Below are 23,011 nucleotides of genomic sequence, written 5' to 3'. Positions count from 1 at the left end.
TGTAAGCATCTGCAGTCTTCCTCTTTCATTGAAATCTTTTGCAGTTTATCTTGATAAGTTTTTCAAAACCCCATAAGGAACAGTAAGGCATTTCCCATGACTTGCAAAAGATCTTGTTTCTTTGCAAGAAATCTTTGTGTAAACCTTCCGATTTATAAATTTGCCTTTAACTTTCCTTGCAACCACAACCAGAGCTTTGAGGTGAGAAACCTGGGGAGCTGACCCTTTTCTCTCTGAACTATAAAAGCATCACAGAAGGCATTCAAAGCAACTCAGAACCATGAATTAAATCAAAATGAATTGCCAGTTGTTTTTAGGGAGAGAAACCGCTAATGAACAGAGTCTTTAACACCATTTTGCTTTTGAGCATCCCTCTCTGCCATGTGCCTAAAAGATTAAAAAAGAAAAGCATACTGATGACACAGCAAAGCACCAAGGCAGCACTTTGGCAGGAAGCCACTGTAGAATTCTGGTGAGCACGGCAGGCTCACGGACTTAGGCCACGTTGGAGTCGGGCTTAGAGCCAAAGCATGCCCACAGCTTAGCCCACTGTCATCCCTCCACCCCAGTCTGAACCTGATGTAAGGCACAGGTGATGTAAGAATCAGCCAGTACACACACCTGCAAGAAGAGCCCAAGGCTAAGCAGACTTAATCACAGCCAGCTGCCAGGACTGAATCCTCAGTAACGGCTAAGAGGTGCTTGGAAGAGGATCATGTGCATTCTCAGTCCCGTCTGACTCTCTGCAACACTCTGGACTGTAGCCTGCCAGGCTCCTCTGTCCATGGGATTCTCCAGGCAAGAACACTGGAGCGGGTTGTCATTTCCTTCTCCAGGAAGTCTTCCTGACCCAGGGATTAAACCCACGGCTCCTGCAGTGCAAGCCACTTCTTTCCCTCCACACCACTTGGGAAGCCCCTGAATGAAGAAAGGCTGGGGTTATTAGTGGATCCTACCTCTCCTTGGTAGAATACGTACCTTCTCCTGCCTTTAAGTTATGCAAGCTCGACACCTCAGAACAAAACCAACCTGATGAGGATTGCCTCAAGATAGAAGTTGCTGGGTAGCTCACAGAATCGCAACCAGAGTCTACATGTGTCTGTGCACAAAAGAGTTGGGTCTTCACTGGATCCTGCCTAGCCTGCTGTCTTCTCCCAGAGATAAAAGGATACTGGTGTCTGTAGTTGGAAAACTGGAGAGGAGACGTGTGGGGTGGACTGAGATTCTAGATTTAGGGAGGAAGCGGGAACCTTATTGACTCTGGACCTTCTCCTATTATGTAGGTCTGCCACTAAGGTTCTAAGGCAGATCCTCTCTTGGGGGAGCCCTTATATCACTAGCACAGAGCCAAGCCCCTTGCTGTTTTAACTTTCCCCAGCTGCTCTGCATTTTGCGGGTAGACTCAAAAACAATTGTGTCCCTTGATGGTGGTCCCTGTTGCTGAGTGACAGTGTTTTCTGAGTTTCTTTTATACCCTCTTCCCCCACCCCCAGTTATGAACTTGTACTGGAATGCCCACTGTAAGCTGTTTGCTTGTTCACTGTGGTTTCCTCTCCCAGACCAGAATGATCTCGGGAGTCGGGGCAATCCATCAGGATCCTGTGTTGCCTCACCCCAAAGCCCCTCACTGGGGAGGTGCAGATTTGAGAGCAGGAAGGCAACAGCTGCAAACCATATTTTATTTCTGATCTCCTTCCTAGGCCCGGCAGCTGGGCTGGTGCCAACCCTGTATGACTAAACCAGTGGCTCCTGAAGCCAAGTGATGCTGCCTGGCATGGTCCACCCTGCACTGATTTCACCCCTGGTGGAACTAGCCTCTCTACAAAGGATCTGACTCGTCCCTGAGTTTTCCCTAAGGACTCAGAGGTTCTTACAGTGCTATATTCCCCTTCTCAGACACCCACTCAGATTCCTACTGCCTTTATCTCCTCCTCTTGGGAGGAAGCTGGAGGTGTGCCGTGACCTTCCCTGTCTGATGGTTTGTGAACCGCCCACAGAAACTGGGAGGGGTATTTTTGCATTTTCTCTAATTGTTTCCCTCAGAAGTAGTAAACTGGTAGACAGTCTCTTTTAAAGTCAGAGATGTTTTTGTACTCAGACCTGTGTTCTAATCCTGGCTTTATCACTTATTATCATTGCTGGCCCCTTCATTTCAAGGTGGGGAAGTTGATGGTGCTGATGATGGCAACATTTGAGGGAGGCTCTGAAAATTAATGATAATATTTATTAAGCATCGGTCACACTACTGGTTTAAGTACCTGTCCTTGCATACACATCCATGTATACTTGTACACTTTGTGCTAATTTGTCTGCATATTGCTTTTGTAGTGGTGCTGTGGGAATTGCTAGATTTTTGCAAATAATCTTGAAAAGTTTGTTTTTTTCCTGACCACTAGAAATGTGTTTTAAGTTAAATTTTTGGAGTAAGGAAAAGCACAGGACAATAATACAAATCATGTGAGATGATCATTGCTACCATTTCCTCGTGTAGTGAATTTTCTAAAAAAAAACTGTTTAAAATTTTATTTCATAGGATCATGCTGTACAAACTTTTTTAATGTGAATAATTTATTATCATGAATCCAGTTGTTTTTCTGTACTATGATTTGTAATAGTTGTAGAGTAGGGATTCCCAGGTGGCTCAGTGGTAAAGAATACACCTGCCAAGGCAGGAGACACAGGTTCAATGCCTAGGTCAGGAAGATCCCCTGGCAGAGGAAATTGCAACCCATTCCAGTATTTTTTGTCAGGAGAATTTCGTGGAGGGAAGATCCTGGAGGGCTACTGTCCATGGGGTTACAAAGAGTCGAACACGACTGAGCATGATTATGCACCATTGTAGAGTAGTCTTCTGTTTGGAATATCATAATTATCAAATCTCTTATAGTTGACATTTTGGGTTATTTGTATTTTTTTGCTCTGAAAAACTCTAGCTAAGCCTTCGTGCTTTGTTATCTTTATACACATTTGTAACTTCTTTTTTAATAAGTTTCTAAAAGCAAGTTGGACTGAAAGTAGGAACATTTTTAAAGCTTTGAATCATTAACAAATTTTCTTCCATAAAGGTTTTGCTGTTTTAAATCACCATCAATAGTGGTCCTCTTTCATACCTTCTTTAATTGAGCATTAATTTTGTAAAAGATAAACTATTATATATACATGAAAATTTATCTAATTTCTTCTTATGGCTTATTAACTAGTTATTTTATAATTTTAAACATTTTCTGATCATGTTCTTTGCCACATATGTTTGATTTATGATAACCTGTGACATATAAAGCATATGAAATTTTTTATCATCCTATTAGTTGTAAATATTTATTCACCAGTCATCTGTCTTTAATTTTTTATGGTGAGGTCTCTTTCTTTCATTTCTCTCTTTCTTTTCAAAAAAAATATATCAAAGTCCATCTATTTTACAGTTAAAGCTTTTAATCTTTTCCTTTATTTGGCATTTGTGCTATACATTTCCACATCCCACCCCATCCCCCGCTGGAATCACAAAAATATCCAACTATATATTCTTTCTAAATTATTAACCTATCTTGAATTTGCTGTATCATGAGTATGAGGTCAGTTCAGTTCAGTTGCTCAGTTGTGTCCGACTCTTTGAGACCCCATGGACTACAGCATGCTGAGCTTCCCTGTCATTCATCAACTCCCAGAGCCTACTCAAACTCATGTCCATTGCATTAGTGATGCCATCCAACCATCTCATCCTCTGTTGTCCCCTTCTCCTCCCGCCTTCAATCTCTCCCAGTATCAGGGTCCTTTCCACTGAGTCAGTTCTTTGCATCACGTGGCCAAAGTACTGGAGTTTCAGCTTCAGTATCAGTTATTCCAATGAATATTCAGGACTGATTTCCTTTGGGATGGACTGCTTGGATCTCCTTGCTGTTCAAGGGACTCTCAAGAGTCTTCTCCAACACCACAGTTCAAAAGCACCAATTCGTCGGTGCTCAGCTTTCTTTATAGTCCAGCTCTCACATCCATACATGACTACTGCAAAAACCATAACTTTGATTAGACGAACCTTTGTTGGCAAAGTAATGTCTCTGCTTTTTAATATGCTGTCTAGGTTGGTCATAGCTTTTCTTCCAAGGAGCAAGCGTCTTTTAATTTCATGTCTGCGGTCACCATCTGCAGTGATTTTGGAGCCCCCCAAAATAAAGTCTGTCACTGTTTCCATTGTTTCCCCATCTATTTGCCATGAAGTGATGGGACCAGATGCCATGATTTTAGTTTTCTGAATGTTGAGTTTTAAGCCAACTTTTTCACTCTTCTCTTTCACTTTCATCAAGAGGCTCTTTAGTTCTTCTTTACTTTCTGCCATAATGGTGTCGTCTGCGTATCTGAGGTTACTGATATTTCTCCTGGCAGTCTTGATTCCAGCTTGTGCTTCATCCAGCCCAGCACTTGGCATGATGTACTTTATATATGTTAAATAAGCAGGGTGACAATATACAGCCTTGACGTACTCCTTTTCCTATTTGGAACCAGTCTGTTGTTCCACGTCCAGGTCTAACCGCTGGTTCTTGACCTGCTCAGTGATTTCTCAGAAGGCAGGTCAGGTGGTCTGATATTCCCATCTCTTTCAGAATTTTCCACAGTTTGTTGTGATCCACACAGTCAAAGGCTTTGGCATAGTCAGTAAAACAGAAATAGATGTTTTTCTGGAACTCTCTTTTTTGATGATCTAGCAGATGTTGGCAATTTGATCTCTGGTTCCTCTGCCTTTTCTAAATCCAGCTTGAACATCTGGAAGTTCATGGTACTGTTGAAGCCTGGCTTGGAGAATTTTGAGCATTACTTTGCTAGCGTGTGAGATGAATGCAATTGTGCTTTAGATTGAGCATTCTTTGGCATTGCCTTTCTTTGGGTTTGGAATGAAAACTGAGCTTTTCCAATCCTGTGACCACTGCTGAGTTTTCCAGGTTTGCTGGCATATTGAGTGTAACACTTTCACAGCATCATCTTTTAGGATTTGAAATAGCTCAACTGGAATTCTGTCATCTCCACTGACTTTGTTCATAGTAATGCTTCCTAAGGCCCACTTGACTATGCATTCCAGGATATCTGGCTTTAGGTAAGTGATCACACCATCATGGTTATCTAGGTCATGATGATCTTTTTTGTATAGTTCTTCTGTGTATTCTTGCCACCTCTTCTTAACACCTTCTGCTTCTGTTAGATCCATACCATTTCTGTCCTTTATTGTGCTCATCTTTGCATGAAATGAGGTAGGAATTATTATTTTAAAAAATTATTTTAATAGGTATGATAACTATTTCTTTAAAAAACTTATTAAAACCAATCAAAATATTTTGAGTCCATAGATACACATTAAAAATAACAAAACCCAAGCCTCCAGATGGAAATATATTTCAGGGAATATTTAAAAAAAAAAAATCTGTGCTTAGTAATAAGAAGATAACTACTCTGGCAATTTTAGTTAATTCTAAATAGCTGAAGTGCCATATTTAAATTCTACATTAACCTTTTTGTGTTACTCACTGAGGTGGCTACCAGGAGTTCAGTTTAACTTCTTTTTCTCTGGATATGTTTTTTCTGTCACAATCTCTGTTTTTGGAGCAGCCTGACCTTCTGGACAGTATCTCTCTGCAGAGAAAACTTGTGGATCTTTCCAATTTCTGTGGATCCTTCCAGTCTTCTGATAGCTCTGTTTTAGCTTCCATCCCTTTAATTTACGAGTCATTTATCTAGTCTTTAAAAAACTCTTGATTTTCCAACAGCCCCGCCTATTTTGAAACAGTGATGTAAGTTGACCGCAGGTAAAAAATCACAAAATCACTGATGACTTGGAAAAATCAGATGTATTCAGAGGAAGAGCACTGATTCTTTGTACCTCCTGTTTCAGGAAAAGATGAAAGGGAAGAACAAGCTGGTGCCTCGCCTGCTGGGGATCACCAAAGACTCAGTGATGCGTGTGGATGAAAAGACCAAGGAAGTGTTGCAGGAGTGGCCACTGACCACGGTCAAGCGCTGGGCAGCCTCACCCAAGAGCTTCACACTGGTAGGGACTGGCTGAAGCAATGAGTGGGCTAGCATATTCTGGGTGATACCATGGGGCAGGGGAAACAAGACAAGCCCACTGGGCTTCCCTGGCCTTGGAGAGGGACAGATGGTGGGGGTCCCTAGGGCAGGGAGTGGGGGTAGTCACTGGTCTAGAAGTGAGGGAGATGTCTGAGCACTGGGTCTCCTTAGCCACCTCTTTATCTCTGGTCCTCTAAGGCGGTCTGAGTTCCTTAATTAGAAAGAGCCAGTCAAGGATGATTCTCGGTCTTCTGTGGTTCTGATGCCATCCCCAGTATAGCCTAAAAAGCAATTTGATGATGCTGTGAGGCCATAGGGATGCTTCTCATCTCTAGTTTTAGAAGTTTCTAAATAAGCTCTTAAGAATTGTGACATCTTGCCAAGCTGTGTTTTCCCAGCCTGCCTATGAAGAGACATGCTGTACAGTGGGAATAGCACAGACTGTGGGGTAGTGTTCGAAATCAGCTTTCCTTCCCAGTTCTATGCCTTTGCTCAAGTTACTTCTCCTCTCTGAGCTTTAACGTCCTTGGTTGTGAAATGGGAATAGTAATACCTGTTTCTCAGAGTTACCAGAGTCAAATGAGACGATGATAACAAAATGCCCAAAGTGAAATACACTGAATGTCAGGAGGATGTGTGTTTGTTCCAGACCTTTAAACTTCTGAATTCTCCCTCCCAATGTCAGTATCTGCTTTTAGCAGAGTATACCGTGTGGCCCTCACTATAGCCAGCCACACTGATATATGAAAATCAGTAGTGCAATTATTTTGTAGTGTGTATTGAGCCATAAGTGAATCAGAAAGTGTTGAAATTTGTCAGTTTCTTCAGAACTCCTAAATGGTACCATTCTCCAGCTCTCATGAACACTTGAAACATCTGCATCTAGGAAAGATCTTACATCAGAGCATCAGAAAAAAGGTATCAAGAAGGGGCCTTGGTGGGAATGTTAGTTATCTAATTTGAGCATTGACTCTTGCCAGTTGGGAGGAATCTTCAGAAAACATACCTTCCTTCCATTTAGGTCTACTTACCTGCCATGCTTTTTGAGTATAATTATTTAAGTATTTCTTCTATATATTATACATTGACCACTACATGAGATGGTATTACTTTTGCTTCATCCGCATAATAAGACTGAAGAAAACGCATGAGGTGAAGGATATAATTTACTTCTGTTTTTATCCATCTCATTGCTCTTTCTCTTTCTAAAGTTCCCAGTTTTCTTTTGTTTTCATTTTCTGTGTATTCAGAGAGTTTTTCTTAAGCCATTCTTTAAAGGTAAATCTGCTAGCAACAAATTTTTTAGTTTTCCTTTAGCTGACGGAGAATCTTCTTATTTTCCCTTCATTCATGAAGATTAATTTTGCCAGATACAGAATTTGAGATTCTCAGTTCTTTTAGCACTTGAAAAATGTCATTCCACTTCTCTCTGGCCTCTGCCGTTTCAGCATAGAAACTTTCTGGCATCATGTTGGTGTTCATTTATAGGTAACATGCTGCTTTTCTATGAATGTTTTGAAGATTGTCTTTCTCCAGTTTTCACAAGTTCTTGGTGTGGATTTCTTAGGCTTATTCTGTTGTAGGGTTTGCTTAGTTTCTTGAATTTGTAGGCTTATGTCATTCACTAATTTTTATAAGTTTTCAGTCATTGTTTCTTTATATACATATATATATATATATAATGTATGTATATATTTTGGCCCAACAGTAGGAGGCTCTACTCTCCTTCTGTGTTTCTGATGATATGGATATTAGGTCTTTTTAAATTGTCCTACAGATCCCTGAAGCTCTCTTTTGTTTTGCCTGTTTTCTGTTGTTTCACTTGACTAAATTTTATCAGTCTATTTTCGAGCTGACTGGTTCTGTTCTTTGTCATTTCCACAGTACTATTTTATCTATCCCATGAGTTTTTTACTTCGATTATGGCATTTTTTTATTTGCAAATTTCAGTCTGGTTCTTTTTTATGACTTAAATTTCTTTGTTAAGCCTCTTGTTTTCATTTGTTTCAGGAGATTTTGTCATTGTTGAAACATTTTTTATGATTCAAAATTTAAAAATTCTTACCAGATGATTCCAACATCTGATTCATTTCAGTATTGGCATCAGTTGATTATCTTTTTTTTTTTTCTTACATTGTATTCATCTTGGTTCTTGACATGCGTAGTGATTTTTAATTATATCCTAGATGCTATGGATTTTATATCAGGATCTTCTTTAAATCTCTGTTTTCGTAGACAGTCACCTTATTTAGGTCTGGTGTATAGTCCAATGTTCTGGCATACTTCTGTGGACTTGAGTTGGCAATGGAAATTTATTTTCTGAGCCCTGGCAATGTTCTGGACTGCCTTGTTCTTCTGACATTGCTGGGTTCCTGCTCAAAGCCTGCTAGTGCTGTCTATGAGGGAATAAAGTAATTCCTATGGCCACCTACTATTAACAGGTGACCTTTCTTAGGAACACAGAAGGTGAGTGGAGGGGAGGGAGACACAGGGCTTCACTGTGGCCACTGCTGCAGAGCGATCAGACCACCTGCCTTCCTGGGTTGTGGAGAAGGGCCTGGGATGGCCAGGCTTTCACTGCTTTGCAGCCGCCCATGAGCAACTCAGTTGTGAAGCTGCTTGAGGCTCCCAATTAGGTCTTTGTTGGGCTTCCCATCTCCTGGTCCCTTGGCTAGAGAGAACAGGCTTTCATAACCTTCCTGTTGGAGGTTCCAAGTTCAGGCCTCTCCAGCACCCAGCCTTGGAAATGTGGGATATAAAATAAAACTCGAGAACTCATCAGATTGTGGTGCCTCGAATACTGAGGTCACCAGTCAATACAACTTTCCAGGTTTCAGAGCCCTACCATTGTTTGTTGAATACATTTTAGGGTGTTGTATTTAGGGGAGATGAGCAAGAACAGTGAATCTATGCCAGAACTTGTTCCAAGATTGGACCCCCTCACCTTTGGAACTGGTGATGTGACTGTATTTCTTCTAACGTGAGTTTTTCCCCCCTAGGATTTTGGGGAGTATCAGGAAAGCTACTACTCCGTACAGACCACTGAAGGAGAGCAAATATCCCAGCTGATTGCAGGCTACATTGACATCATCCTCAAAAAGGTATTTCATACTGTGCAGATTAGACAGCACTTCTTTATTTAAAAGTCTCAGTTTAGATGGTGTAGCTACCTGGAAAATAAAAAGCTCATGTAAAGTACTTGATGCGCTAATGGAATCTTTAGCATTAAGATTGCTTGAGTGTGCAGTCTTTGACCGCGTATCCATTTCTGATTTTGCTGCAGCTCACATTTGTGTCATTGACTGCCAGGTAGTGAGCAAGTGTATCATTTAGCTAATGAATGAGCCTAGCTCACCCCTCAGCATCTTCCTCTCTAGGTAGTTGTTATGTTTTCCTCTCTAGAAACTGGGTTGAGGGCCTAAAGATTTACTTTCATTTTTTTTCTTTCTCTCTCATCCAGTTTTAATGAGGGGGAGGGTGTTATATGCCATAGTGGTACATAAAATAACCTTTCCTAAGGTTTCAAGATACCACCCGCTGAAATAGCCAAGTTCTAGTAGAGTATTCGGAGAAGGCAATGGCACCCCACTCCAGTACTCTTGCCTGGAAAATCCCATGGATGGAGGAGCCTGGTAGGCTGCAGTCCATGGGGTCGCTAAGAGTCACACACGACTGAGTGACTTCACTTTCACTTTTCACTTTCCTGCATTGGAGAAGGAAATGGCAACCCACTCCAGTGTTCTTGCCTGGAGAATCCCAGGGATGGGGGAGCCTGGTGGGCTGCCGTCTCTGGGGTCGCACAGAGTCGGACACGACTGAAGCGACTTAGCAGCAGCAGCAGCAGTAGAGTATTAGTGTCTTAATTTTAACTATATGAAATTGTCTGTGCAATAATATATACAAAAGGCACTATATATATATATATTAAATATTACATTTCTTTTTCATTATAACTATTAATTTTATTCACCTATCACTTATTAAATATCCCATACAAGGAATTTGGGATCAACCGTAACGTACCTGCTTATGTGGCTCATTTTAAAAGGCCTCCTTAAAAGCATCTTGTGTCAAGACCTGCTAACTTTCATGTTTGTCTTGTTTTACCTCAGAAACAAAGTAAAGATAGATTTGGACTGGAGGGCGATGAGGAGTCAACTATGTTAGAAGAATCTGTCTCCCCTAAAAAGTAAGTGTATTTAAGATCAGGGATAACTGCCTTCTCCCAGCATGGGCAGGTTTTCTAGGCCAACTCTGGGCCGGTTGCCTGAAGTCCTTCACGTGGAGGGATGATGGATGAGATAGATGAGTCTTGCTTCTCAGAGTGTGGTCCCCAGACCATTGTCATCACTGTTGAGGGTGTCCTGTTGGGGTGAGGGCGGCTGGGGATTTCAGGGAGACATGGAAGACCATGTGGTACTTAATTCCATCTTTAGACATGGTAAGCCTTCATGTCCCACTTTGAATTTCTGATTTAAATCTCATAAACTGCATCATTATCATCAAAGCCTGGAGAGTGAGTTCAGTTCTGTATCTTTTGGGCTAGGGACCTACCCAGTAGGGGAATTTTTGTTTATGAGACGCTAGTTACTGCCATGCTTGATACACATGTCATGAGGTAGCAAAAGGAAATGGTAAAAACAGGGACTCTGGAGCCAGAGTTACTAGGTTTCAATCTGGGGTCTGTTTTTCAACGTGTGGCCCTGGGGGCGTTGTGAGTTTTCTCTGTCTCCTTCATGAATACTGATTGATAGTACTACCTCATAAGTTGATTTTGATGCTTGAGTTCTTAATAATGCTTATAAAACAAATAAAGCACATTAAATAATCTCTTGATTGTAATACATATTTGCTATTTTTATCATTATTCTAAATTTAGAGCAGTCTCAATTTAGCCCCGTTTTGTGAATGAGGAAACTGAGACTTATTAAAATTTAGGAATAGGCAAGACCTGTTGAGAAGCCTGTTCGCCCACTCCCTGATGTTCATGGAGCATTGTAGTGACAGTTTTTCTGGTCTATATTGTGTGTGTCCATCTTGCTGTCTTACTTGATCCCAGCAACATCCCCCATGGCAGAGGTAGGCCAGATCTTGTCATCCTCAGACCGTGGATGAGGAATCTGAAGCTCCTGGAGGTCAGTTGAGATGTACACCTGGGGCCGAGCCAGGACTCGGATTCAGGTCTGCGACATCTCCTCTAGGGCGCTGTCCTAGGGCAGCATCTTGAACTTGCCCAGTCGTAGTCACTGTTTCTCCACCTTGGCTGCTGTGTACCGCTTTCTCACAGTTTGCATCGTAATCCCCTTGAAAGTGTTTCTCTATTTGTCCCCTATTAGTATACAACTTTGGAGAAGGCAATGGCACCCCACTCCAGTACTTTTGCCTGGAAAATCCCATGGATGGAGGAGCCTGGTAGGCTGCAGTCCATGGGGTTGCTAAGAGTCGGACACGACTGAGCAACTTCACTTTCACTTTTCACTTTCACGCATTGAAGAAGGAAATGGCAACCCACTCCAGTGTTCTTGCCTGGAGAATCCCAGGGATGGGGGAGCCTGGTGGGCTGCCGTCTCTGGGGTCGCACAGAGTCAGACACGACTGAAGCGACTTAGCAGCAGTAGCAGCAGCAGTATACAACTTGGAGCCAAATTTGATGTACTGCATTTCAAGTACTGTTTGGTACCCTCTGGCAAAAGACTTGATTTCTTGGAGTTATTAATGACCATCAGATGAATATTAGTAAGCTAGTGCTTCCTAATAGGGTCAACTGTGCGCTTCACAGGATTCCACTGCACTTGAACTTCTCCTAGGAGAAGCTCAGTAAGTGTCTGTGCCCTGAGTGCTGGGACCCTCCCCTGCCTGGCACCACTGCAGCCCCTCCCCACTGCAGAGGGCATCACAGTCCAGGGAGATCCTCATCACGAGATCTTTCACTTCTCCCTGAATTAGACATTGGCTGATATCTTGGAATGTAGCTGAGTTCTGAGAGGAGCCTTAGATACACCCTCTCTAGTGCCAGTTCCTCTGCAGATGCTAATGTCCCTCCATGGATACCTGTCGATTGGTACCCTAACTTGACTCACAACCTTTGCCCTGGGCAACAGGAAGTACACTGTGATGGTTCCAGAATCCTGGGACAGAGGCTCCTATGCCTTAACACAGCTACTCACCAACCCTGCCCCACTCCCTCCCCACCCCACAACACAGACTCTCCCACATTCCCTGTGGGTTTGTCCTCTGGGTTATCAGAGTCTTACCCTCATGTGCTCAAAGTCCTTGGCACTCACCTCTCATTCCAGGAAAATATCAAGAGGTAAAAACTTGAAATTTTTTTTTACTAGATGCTCTGGGAGTCTTCCCAGACTTAAGTTGACATCATTTGGACGAGGTACCAAGGTCAGCCAGTCATCAAGGCTCCACAGGTGTTGAAACATCCTCTGTGGTCAGTGGCTTTCCACCTGGGAAAGGAGAGCTAAGCTGAGGGAGATGTGAAGTTCATTTCCACATTTCTTCCTTCAAACTAAGGATTACTGATCTCTGTCCCCAGGGCTTAGAATAGAACCTGGCATGCAGTAGATTTGTGTTGAATGAATGCTATTTCAGGTAGAATTTACCAAATACTACATCACTGTATCCAGAACATTCACTTAGGCCTAGAACGTCATTGCTTTCTGTGTCTTTCTGAACAGCTAATAGCATAAAGCCAGTAATTAATTACAGTACTGATTATATCAAAGGATTCATTCATCTCAGGGTTTTGCTGAGCATTTGAGTGCTGTTACCTCATTCATGATCCTGTCTATATTTGCCTCTTTTAAACTGGTTGTCATAGCATGCAGCATGAACACTGCTAACACCTGTGGTATCAGGCGCATTGACACTCCATGTGAGCGGCCACCTCGCAGTGACCAAAGCTTCTGTTCCCCGCAGGTCCACCATCCTGCAGCAGCAGTTCAATCGCACCGGGAAGGTGGAACATGGTTCGGTGGCCCTGCCAGCGGTAATGCGCTCTGGCTCCAGCGGGCCTGAGACCTTCAATGTTGGCAGCATGCCCTCCCCACAGCAGCAGGTCATGGTTGGGCAGATGCACCGCGGTCACATGCCCCCGCTGGTGAGGCTCCCGGGGGCCCTGCCCTGTGCATCACTAGGCTGCCCTGGTGTCCAGGGAGCGATACCAGCCTGGTGATGGGTTGTGTGTGTTATCCCCACGCTTGCTACTTCCTATCTGCACCCTGGCTCTTCAGCTCTGCAGTCCCAAATGCCCAATTCCCAGTGTGTTTTCTTTTAAATGGGTGGCTCTGGCAGTGCTCTGTCTAGGACTACAGGTGTCCTCAAGGGCTGGACAAGAGCCAGTGGCCTCTCCACGTGGTTTGTGAGTGAGGGCTAGGACCCTGCTCGCCCACTTGCTCATCAGCCCAGTACCCCTCAGAGAGGCTCAGAACTAGTCCAAGTCCGTTGCACTCCACACACCCCCCGAGCACATCATTGGTTTCTTACACTGTGCTCGTCTGCCTGAGTCTCTCTGGAATCTCATGCTTTGGGACAAGAACTTTTTGAAAGCAGAAGAGCCTGAAAGCCCAGAAGTGATTTGACTGAAGAAGCATGTTGACTGTATTGTAGGTTTGGGTGAAATCTTTATTTACTTACCAAGAATTCAAATCTAACACCCACATGATTCCTGTGCAGGGGAACTTCTGTTCTGAATACTCAAGGGTTGGGGCCCCTGAGCTCCCAGCAGGGGACTCTTTCTGAGCCTTCTTGTCAGCTAATTACACTCTCTACACTCTGCTGATTATAATCACTCTATTGCAGACACCCCTATTTAGTATTCTATTCATGTGTCACAATACCTATTTCCAGCCCCAGTTGAAATAGGAGGTGGTTCAGGCAGTTTGTTGAGAGGTACTCTGGACCGCTGTGTCTTGATCCCAGATCCAATTTCCTTGCTTACATAGAGGCTCTGTTGCCAGGCCAGGAGCATGGTGTGATCCCTGTGTTACCTACCTTTGCAGACCTCAGCCCAGCAGGCCCTCATGGGGACCATCAACACGAGCATGCACGCTGTCCAGCAGGCCCAGGATGACCTCAGCGAGCTCGACTCCCTGCCACCTCTCGGCCAGGATATGGTGAGGGTCATTCAGCACTTTTTTTTTAAGAATATTTTCTTTTTTTAAATATTCATTTATTTGGCTGTGCCAGTCTTAATTGCAGCACATGGGATCTTTAGTTGTGGCCTGTGGGATCTGTTTCCCTGACCAAGATTGAACCCAGGCCCCCAGCCTTGGGAGCATGGAGTCAGCCACTAGACCACCAGGGAAGTTCAGCATTTTTATTTGATGTCTCTGCCCTCACAGAAAATGGGATTCTGTGCTCTGGCTAGATTCAGTGAGGTGAATCTCTGTCTCCAGCTGGGTGAGGTGCCAATCCATATTTTTTTTAAGAGATGGAGTCCCTGTCTTTAAGCTGCACCCAAGGAAGAGGGTACTAGTGGTAAAGAACCCACCTGCAATGCAGGAGACATAAAAGATACTGATTTGATCCCTGGGTTGGGAAGATCCCCACTCCAGTATTCTTGCCTAGAGATTCCCATGGACTGAGGTGCCTGGAGGGCTATAGTCCATAGGGTCACAAAGAGTTGGACATGACTGAAGCAATTTAGCACTTAGCACAGGAAGAAAGAATCATAAAATGCTACGGGCTATTGGCAGTACCCCTTTAGGCTAAGAACTTAGACTCAAGTGGGGCCCACATTCCAGGCCTACGGCTCAGTGGCTATGTCTTCTGGGCAACTTTCTCTAAGGTCCACTTTGTTATCCCTGAGAAGGGCTGTTGTGAGGGTTGACAACACAATCATGAAAAAAAAGTTCTTCCCTTGTGTGTGGGCTTCCCTTGTGGCTCAGCTGGTAAAGAATCTGCCTGCAATGTGGGAGACCTGGATTCGATCCCTGGGTTGGAAAGATCCCCTGGAGAAGGGAACAGCTGCTCACTCCAGTTTTCTGGCCTGGAGAATTCCATGGACTGTATAGTCTCTGTACTGTTCTCTATACTGTTCTCACTGTATAGTCCATGGCGTCACAAAGAGTCGACTGAGCACCTTTCACTTTCACTTCACAAAGTTCTTAGCCCCGCACCTAACACAGTGTGAGCCCAGTGAGTATTAGCTGGATTTGTTGTTAATCCCGGTGGTTCTCACACTCAAGCAAACCTCAGAGTCATCCAGAGGCTAAAAATGGGCCCCTCCCCCATTTTTTCTGACTCAGTTGGTCTGGGGTGAGGCTGGAGAATTTGCATTTCCAGCAAGTTCTCAGGTGCTACTGCTTGTCTGGGAACCATGCTTTGTGAACTGCTGGGTTCGTACTACTGAACTTTTCAGTGAGGCAGGGCGTTTAACTGCCTTCCCATAGCTGCCATTGCATGAAATCATCTAGTCCCTTGCTGTTTAAATTGTGATCCCCAGGCCAGCAGCCTTGGCAGCACCTAGGATCTTGTGAGAGGTACAGAATCTTAGGCCTGCCTCCGCCCTTCTGAATCAGAATCTATGTTTTAGTTCCCAGCTGTTTTGTGTACACAGGGAAGTTTGCCAAGCACCGGCTACCATTGTCATTCTCTGTCCCGCTTTGCACATTAGAATCACCTGAAAGGCTTAAAGGACAAAGCCTAGGGCCCAGGTCAGACCAAGCAGATCAGTGTTGCTGGAGGTGGGGCCTGGGTTTCCATGGTGTTTTATCTCTTTGTGATTCTCATATGCAGCCAGGGTTGGAAACCATGGCTGTAGTACTGCCTGGACATCACAGGGGCAGAACCAAGACACAGTTTGTAGCCTCGTCTCATCCAGTCAGGACAGCTGCCTCCAAGTTCTCTCTGCTCAATGTGTTTTTCATTTGTGTACCTGTAAACCTGAAGGGTGCAGCATCCTCAAAGCTGTTTGTCTCAAGTCTCTGAAGTTATTAAGTATTTTGCTTTCAGGAACTTGAGACTAAAAATACATATGGCAGCCTCCCATATCCAGCATAGTTGGGAGAGGGAGTTTTTAAATATCTGGACTTAATATTCTTGCTTCACCAACTTTTGAAGAATTAATATATAAAATATTTTAGTGCTAGACATACTCTGAACCAAGATTAATATTTGGGGACTATTTGGGGAAGGAGACCAGAACCATCTATTACCATGGGATCACCATTGCCAGTATAAGCACTCATTGGCTAAGACCAGAAATGGCCAAAAGCAGAATTTGCTAAGAGTCACATGAGCATAAAGTATAAGACCACTGAGTTTTTACAGTAGAAGAAATTTAGGCACAGGAACTAAGTGAAGTTTGCTCAATGTCATATGACATATTATGGATCCAGAGCAGGAGTCCTGAAGACCACCCCTCAAAATCCTGCCAGTAAAGGTGCACATCAGCATGATATTCATGTCATAAAAGATAGTTGCTACACTGAGAGAAGACTCTCAGCTAAAATACCCTGATTCTCACTCCATTCTCTAAAAAAATGAAGTTGAAAATTAGCAACAGTTGCTGCCAGTGGGTTTCCCAGGTGACTCGGTGGTAATAAATCTGCCCGCCACTGCAGTAGACACAGGAGATGCAGTTCAATCCCTGAGTTGGAAGGATCCCATTGAGTAGGAAGTGGCAACCCACTCGAGTTTTCTTGCCTGTGAAATCCCATGGACAGTGGAGCCTGGAAGGCTATAGCCCATGGGGTCAGAAGGAGTCAGACATGACTGAGCATGCACGTTGGTGCCACTGGGCAGTATTATTATAAGATACTAATTATCTCCATTTTTTTAACTGGATTTACCTATGTAAAACCATAGAGAGTTTTGTCTCCAAAATCTTAAATAAAAGGTAGCCCGAGTAAGAAGCATTGAGAATTTTCATTCCATGTGGCATGAATGAATGAGCAAGAGACCTGTTAAGGACATTGTTAAAGATGACGTAAGGGCCTCACAGGTGCCGGCCCAGTGAGAGGAGTGTGGTCAGAATGCTGGTCTCATTTTATGGCACGGCTTCTCTGGTTTCCTGGGTAACCCTGCGCAGCGATTGTGTCATGCAGTTATCTGGTTTTGCAGGCGTCCAGGGTGTGGGTTCAGAATAAAGTGGATGAATCCAAACACGAAATCCACTCTCAAGTCGATGCCATCACAGCTGGAACCGCGTCAGTTGTTAACCTCACAGCCGGTGAGTCCTTGAGGGATTTGTGGTGTATTGTGGTTTTGTTCAAAAAAAAAAAAAAAGAGAAGTTCTTAGTCTTTGATTGAAGCAACAGATTTTTCCTATTCTGAGAGAAGAGCCTATTTTTAGGCCCTCACAATGCTTCAAGCATTTTCTCCACCTGACCCAGGAGAAATAAGGGGAACCTCTCTTGCCTTTGTGACTATATCATGCGCCTTCAGTGAAAAGCACTTACTCAGCTCATTGTCCATCAAGCTGCTGGACATACTTCAAAATTTATTGAGGCCAGTTTCTGCCTTCTGAGAGCTTACAGTCTCAAAATGGTTTTGTATGACTAGCCGTCACGGGTGCCTTCCTCCATCTTGTCTAACTGTGGTCTTCTCTGGATTGCATGGCTCTCAGCCTCGCATTGTCAAGTGAGAGCCAGGGACGATCTTGGCATCACCAAGCAGCCTTGCAGTGTTTCAGGGACAGAGTTGACCTCTCCAAGCTGCTGACCTTGGAGAGGCCTTCTGAAAAGGACTGTGAGATGCTAGTTTTAAAGGTGTTCACACTCAGAATCTCAAAGTGTGAGACCTCAGGGTGAAAGGACCTCATGAAGAGCAGCCTTGGAGATGGGGAGACGAGATGCCTGACTCTTGCAGGATGTCGCAAGCGGGTGGGGGTCTGCTGCCAGTGTCACCCCCTGTCTCGTGTTACCCTGGGCTCTCTGCAGCCTTCACTGCCCTTCTCTGATGGTGTCAATCCTTCTCTGTCCCAGGTGATCCTGCGGACACCGACTACACTGCCGTGGGATGCGCCATCACCACCATTTCTTCCAACCTGACGGAGATGTCCAAGGGCGTGAAGCTGCTAGCAGCCCTCATGGATGACGAGGTGGGCAGTGGGGAGGACTTGCTCAGAGCCGCGAGGACCCTCGCCGGGGCTGTGTCAGATTTGCTGAAAGCTGTGCAGCCAACTTCTGGAGAGGTGAGCTTTGGGGTGAGCAGTCACTAAAGGTTCTTTTTTTTAACTTTTTATTTTGTGTTGGGGTATAAACAATTAACAATGTTGTGGTAGTTTCCAGTGGACAGTGAGGGGACTCAGCCATGTATATACATGGATCCATTCTCCCCCAAAGTCACTCAGGCTCTGATGAGGTAGATGCAGCTTTTGAGACCCATGGGACTCTTGCTTCCCTAGCTGCTCCTTCCATCCCAGTCGCTCACGTTACCACACTGCAAGGTTTGGGGTTGCTGAACTGTGTGCAGAAGCTATGGTGCAGCCTTTGATACTGGCTAAGCATTACACGGAGTACATCAAGGCTGTATACTGTCACCCTGCTTATTTAACTTATATGCAGAGTACATCATGAGAAACGCTGGACTGGAAGAAGCACAAGCTGGAATCAAGATTGCTGGGAGAAATATCAATAACCTCAGCTATGCAGATGGCACCACCCTATGGCAGAAAGTGAAGATGAAAGTAAAAGAGGAGAGTGAAAAAGTTGGCTTAAAGCTCAACATTCAGAAAACTAAGATCATGTCATCTGGTCACATCACTTCATGGGAAATGGGGAAACAGTGGAAACAGTGTCAGACTTTATTTTTGGGGGGCTCCAAAACCACTGCAGATGGTGATTGCAGCCATGAAATTAAAAGATGCTTACTCCTTGGAGGGAAAAGTTATGACCAACCTAGATAGCATATTGAAAAGCAGAGACATTACTTTGCCAACAAAGGTCCGTCTAGTCAAGGCTATGGTTTTTCCAGTGGTCATGTATGAATGTGAAAGTTGGACTGTGAAGAAGGCTGAGCACCGAAGAATTGATGCTTTTGAAATGTGGTACTGGAGAAGACTCTTGCAAGTCCCTTGGACTGCAAGGAGATCCAACTAGTCCATCCTAAAGGAGACCAGTCCTGGGTGTTCACTGGAAGGACTGAAGCTAAGGCTGAAACGCCAGTACTTTAGCCACCTCATGCGAAGAGTTGACTCATTGGAAAAGACCCTGATGCTGGCAGGGACTGGGGGCAGGAGGAGAAGGGGATGACAGAGGATGAGATGGTTGATTGGCATCACCAGCTCGATGCACATGAGTTTGGGTGAACTCCGGGAGTTGGTGATGGACAGGGAGGCCTGGTGTGCTGTGGTTCATGTGGTCACAAAGAGTTAGACATGACTGAGCGCCTTAACTGAAGCTTTACTCTGCTGACAAAAGTCCATATAGTTAAGACTATGGTCTTCCTAGTAGTCCCATGTGGTTGTGAGATCTGGACTATAAAGAAGGCAGAGCACCAAAGAATCGATGCCTTCCAACTCTGGTGCTGGAGAAGGTTCCTGAAGGTCTCCTGGATAGCAAGGAGATCAAACCAGTCAGTCTTAAGGGAGATCAACCCTGAATACTCATTGGAAGGACTGATGCTGAAGCAAAAACTCCAGTATTTTGGTTATCTGATGTGAACAGCCAACTCTTTGGAAAAGTCCCTTATGCTAGGAAAGATTGAGGGCAGAAGAGGAGGATGTCAAAGGATGAGATGGCTGGATGGCATCACCGATGCAATGGACATGAACTTGGGCAAACTCTGGAAGATGATGAGGGACAGGGAAGCTTGGCATCCTGCAGTCCATGGGGTTGCAAAGAGCTAGACATGACTGAGCGAGTGAACAACAACAGGCTCTTAGAAGGAAGCCTCCCTTCCCTCACCCAAGGCTACTTGATTAGATGTAACCTGAGAAACTAACACACACATGACAAATACACATGTAAAGGGAATACAAATCTGTACCCTAATTTCCTACCAGTTGAATGAGGCTTGTTAATTGATCGTTTCAAATCTATTCAGACATTGCTGGTTTTGAGCAATGGTAGTTCCTTGCACAGATTCCACAAGCACATGTATGTCTCCTGTCTGGCAGACAGTTCCAGAGTTTATTGGGCTGCAGGAGGAAGCCAGTCTGTAGGACTCCTCTTCCTGCGCTGCCCTGTCTGATGCTGCTGCGGAGGCAGTGCATTCTCTTTCCCACTAAGATGTGCTCTGTGTTTGTAGCCTCGACAGACAGTTTTGACCGCCGCTGGAAGCATAGGACAAGCCAGCGGGGATCTTCTGCGGCAGATCGGAGAGAATGAGACTGACGAGCGATTCCAGGTAAGATATTTGCAGTCCATAATCTTGGACCCTAAGTGATGGTCTTAGACCTAAGCAGGGAGAAGGTAATGAAAAACGGAGTCTTCCTTGAACTGACAAGAGAAGGGTGAAGGTGGATTATCTTAGAGTGTAATCTTTTATGTGTTAACGAAAAAAAATTTTAATTGAAAAACTCAATTCACTTACACCATCCATCACCACACTGAAACATCTGCTTAGCTGTTCTCACTAGTCAGCATGCTGCCCTTTCTTTAAACACAAACATGGAAGGAATAATGTCACAACCATCCTTATATCAACCACCCAACTCTACAATTATCCACTCATGGCCAGTCTTGTTTTATCTATTTGGGGCAGTTTTGAATTGCATCATTCTTGAGTCCACATGTAATAGTGAAAACACACGCACTCCCATACACTCTGCTCCCACACAGCACAAGCATTCCATTGTGTTGAGACCTTTGAATGTGTCTGTGTCATATTCAGAACCACAAGTGTGGCAGAGAAGTCCCTTTTGTCACCCACCCCCCCTTTTTTTTCAATACCAAAGACATATCCTCTGGGGACCAGCTGTAGCCACTGTCTACAGCTGGCTGGATGCACTGCCAGCTCAGACAAGATCTCAACTTGTCTGCCTCCATTCCCAGCCCCCGCAAATGGGGTGGGGAGGCCTCCTGCTGGGGATCTTCAGGCCAGATGAACTCCTCTTCTCACATACTTATGGGCAGATGCCTTTCATTCCTCTTCCTCCTCCTCCTAAGTCTTAATTTTACAAGTAACATACAAATACGTTCTCATTAAACTGCTGCAGTCCAGGTTTTCAGGAAGGTACCCTTTTCTAAATCCTATGGCAGGTTCAGTGTTTGGAATTTCTGTAGAATTTAGAATAAAATCATCCAGCTTTCTATTAGCATTCCAGTTGCCTCAAGGGGGGCAATTTTGCTTGCTATTTCATCTAGAACTACTGGATTTCATCACCTCGAGATGCGTTAGTTACTCTAAGATATGATCATGTATGTTGTGGATACATTAAACATGCCCCTTCTCCTCTACTTTCCACATTCCTGGGGTGCTGGGGACACAGGACTCGTTCAGATCCTGCATTAAGGCTTGAACATTCAGTGCCTGAACATTCATGTGATCAGGGAGGCTGAGGCACAGAATGGGTGGTAGGGGTATTCCTGGAAGCCATTTCTGTGCTAGCATGGCCGGTAATAACTGTAAACAGAACTAACGTAGACCACATAAATACAACCTGCTAAAGCCAAGCTAATTATGTCCTCATCCTTCCTTCCCCTTGATTAGATCCCCAAACACATGTGTTGTCCTATGGATTTTGTATTAGAGCAAGTAGTTCTTTGTAAGTAGGTACCTACTTAGAAATTGGTTAAATATGAGATTCATCCGTTGGTTTACTAGGCTTAATTATCCTGAAGCAGTCAACTTATTTTCTAATGTCTGGGAATAGTTGAGAGGGAAGTCACAGCTCTTTCTTAAAGCATCTCATATATCCATGTGGGTTCTTGGTTTTTTTTTTTTTTAATAGATTTTTCCCCTTTTATTCTTTGACAAACTGTTTCCATCACGTGTAAATATAAACTCTGCCTCCAATGTCTGCTTCTATTCAGATGGGCTAGAGAAGCAGGTTCAAGTTCAGGATAGTGTCCCATGGTGGTTTTCTTAACAGGAAAGACCTGGCTTGAATGTTTCCTGTTTCTGTAAGGTCTCTAGGTAAACACCAGTGCAGTAAGGTCATCCTACAGTCTCCTCCAGTTGTGGGTAACCCCTGGCTTACTGACATTGGATTTCTTACTCTCTTGGTTTTCCAGTTCTTGAGATCCTATCTTGGAGCTTTTTCTTGAGTTTTCAGTGTACTGCATGTTCCCAGAGTTAACAAAGGTTTATTCTACATGAGCTGCATAATAGTGGTCTTGTTGAAAAGTTTGACAAGGGCCTTGTCAGCAACTATAGCCACAGGATCATGTTCTTTTTCTAACTGTATTTTTTGTGTGCGGGGGGGTGGACAAAATTAGTAGGAGAATCAGGATTTTTAAATCAGTCTAACAAAACCATGACCACATCTTGGTCTCTGGGTGAGAAGATGGATTCCTTTCAAGGGAAGGAATACTTTGACACATTTTGGAAGACTGCTTTTAAAAATCTTGATAATAATTTGTGACTTTCAAATTTTGCTTTCACTAAGCATTGAGATAGAGGGCCAAGAACCATAGCTTTGCAGGCTGTGTTGGGATCAATTTCTAGAAGTTCTGTGGCAGATGAGTGCCAGTCGGATCCCAAAGGCCTCTTCACCTCTTGGCACCACAGGCTATGACTTCCCCTTGGACATCGAGTAAACACCAGAAACCTAAGAAAGACTGGATCAAACTGCCCTTTTCTGACTGCTTTGTTATTGTCCATTTTAAAATCTCCTTACTTGGTGGATGCATGGGTTTCTGATTTGCCTGGATAACGTATATGGTCTTGGGCTTTCCAAGTGGCTCAGTGGTAAAGCACCCTCCTGCCGTGCGGGAGACATGGGTTCAATCCCTGGGTCAGGAAAATCCCTTGGAGAAGGAAATGGCAACGCACTCCAGTATTCTTGCCTGGGAAATCCCATGGACAGAGGAGCCTGGCAAGCTACAGTTCATAGGGTCGC

At 44.1% G+C, this 23,011-nt stretch overlaps 1 protein-coding gene across 10 annotated transcripts in view; it reads left to right on the top strand.

Moving 5' to 3' along the window:
- The window catches only part of TLN2 (talin 2), a 495,219-nt gene that overhangs the window by 322,098 nt on the left and 150,110 nt on the right, over positions 1-23,011 (top strand). For all 10 annotated transcript variants that reach the window (XM_061431110.1, XM_061431113.1, XM_061431111.1 and 7 more), the window contains 8 exons: positions 5,879-6,034; positions 9,054-9,155; positions 10,167-10,243; positions 12,982-13,162; positions 14,064-14,177; positions 17,128-17,236; positions 17,991-18,199; positions 20,257-20,355. In XM_061431110.1, coding sequence (XP_061287094.1) covers positions 5,879-6,034; positions 9,054-9,155; positions 10,167-10,243; positions 12,982-13,162; positions 14,064-14,177; positions 17,128-17,236; positions 17,991-18,199; positions 20,257-20,355 — 1,047 coding nt within the window. The remainder of the gene's footprint in view (positions 1-5,878; positions 6,035-9,053; positions 9,156-10,166; positions 10,244-12,981; positions 13,163-14,063; positions 14,178-17,127; positions 17,237-17,990; positions 18,200-20,256; positions 20,356-23,011) is intronic.

This window comes from Bos javanicus, chromosome 10 (assembly GCF_032452875.1).
Source record: "Bos javanicus breed banteng chromosome 10, ARS-OSU_banteng_1.0, whole genome shotgun sequence".
Taxonomy (NCBI): Eukaryota; Metazoa; Chordata; class Mammalia; order Artiodactyla; family Bovidae; genus Bos; species Bos javanicus.
This window is presented reverse-complemented; position numbering and strand designations above follow the sequence as displayed.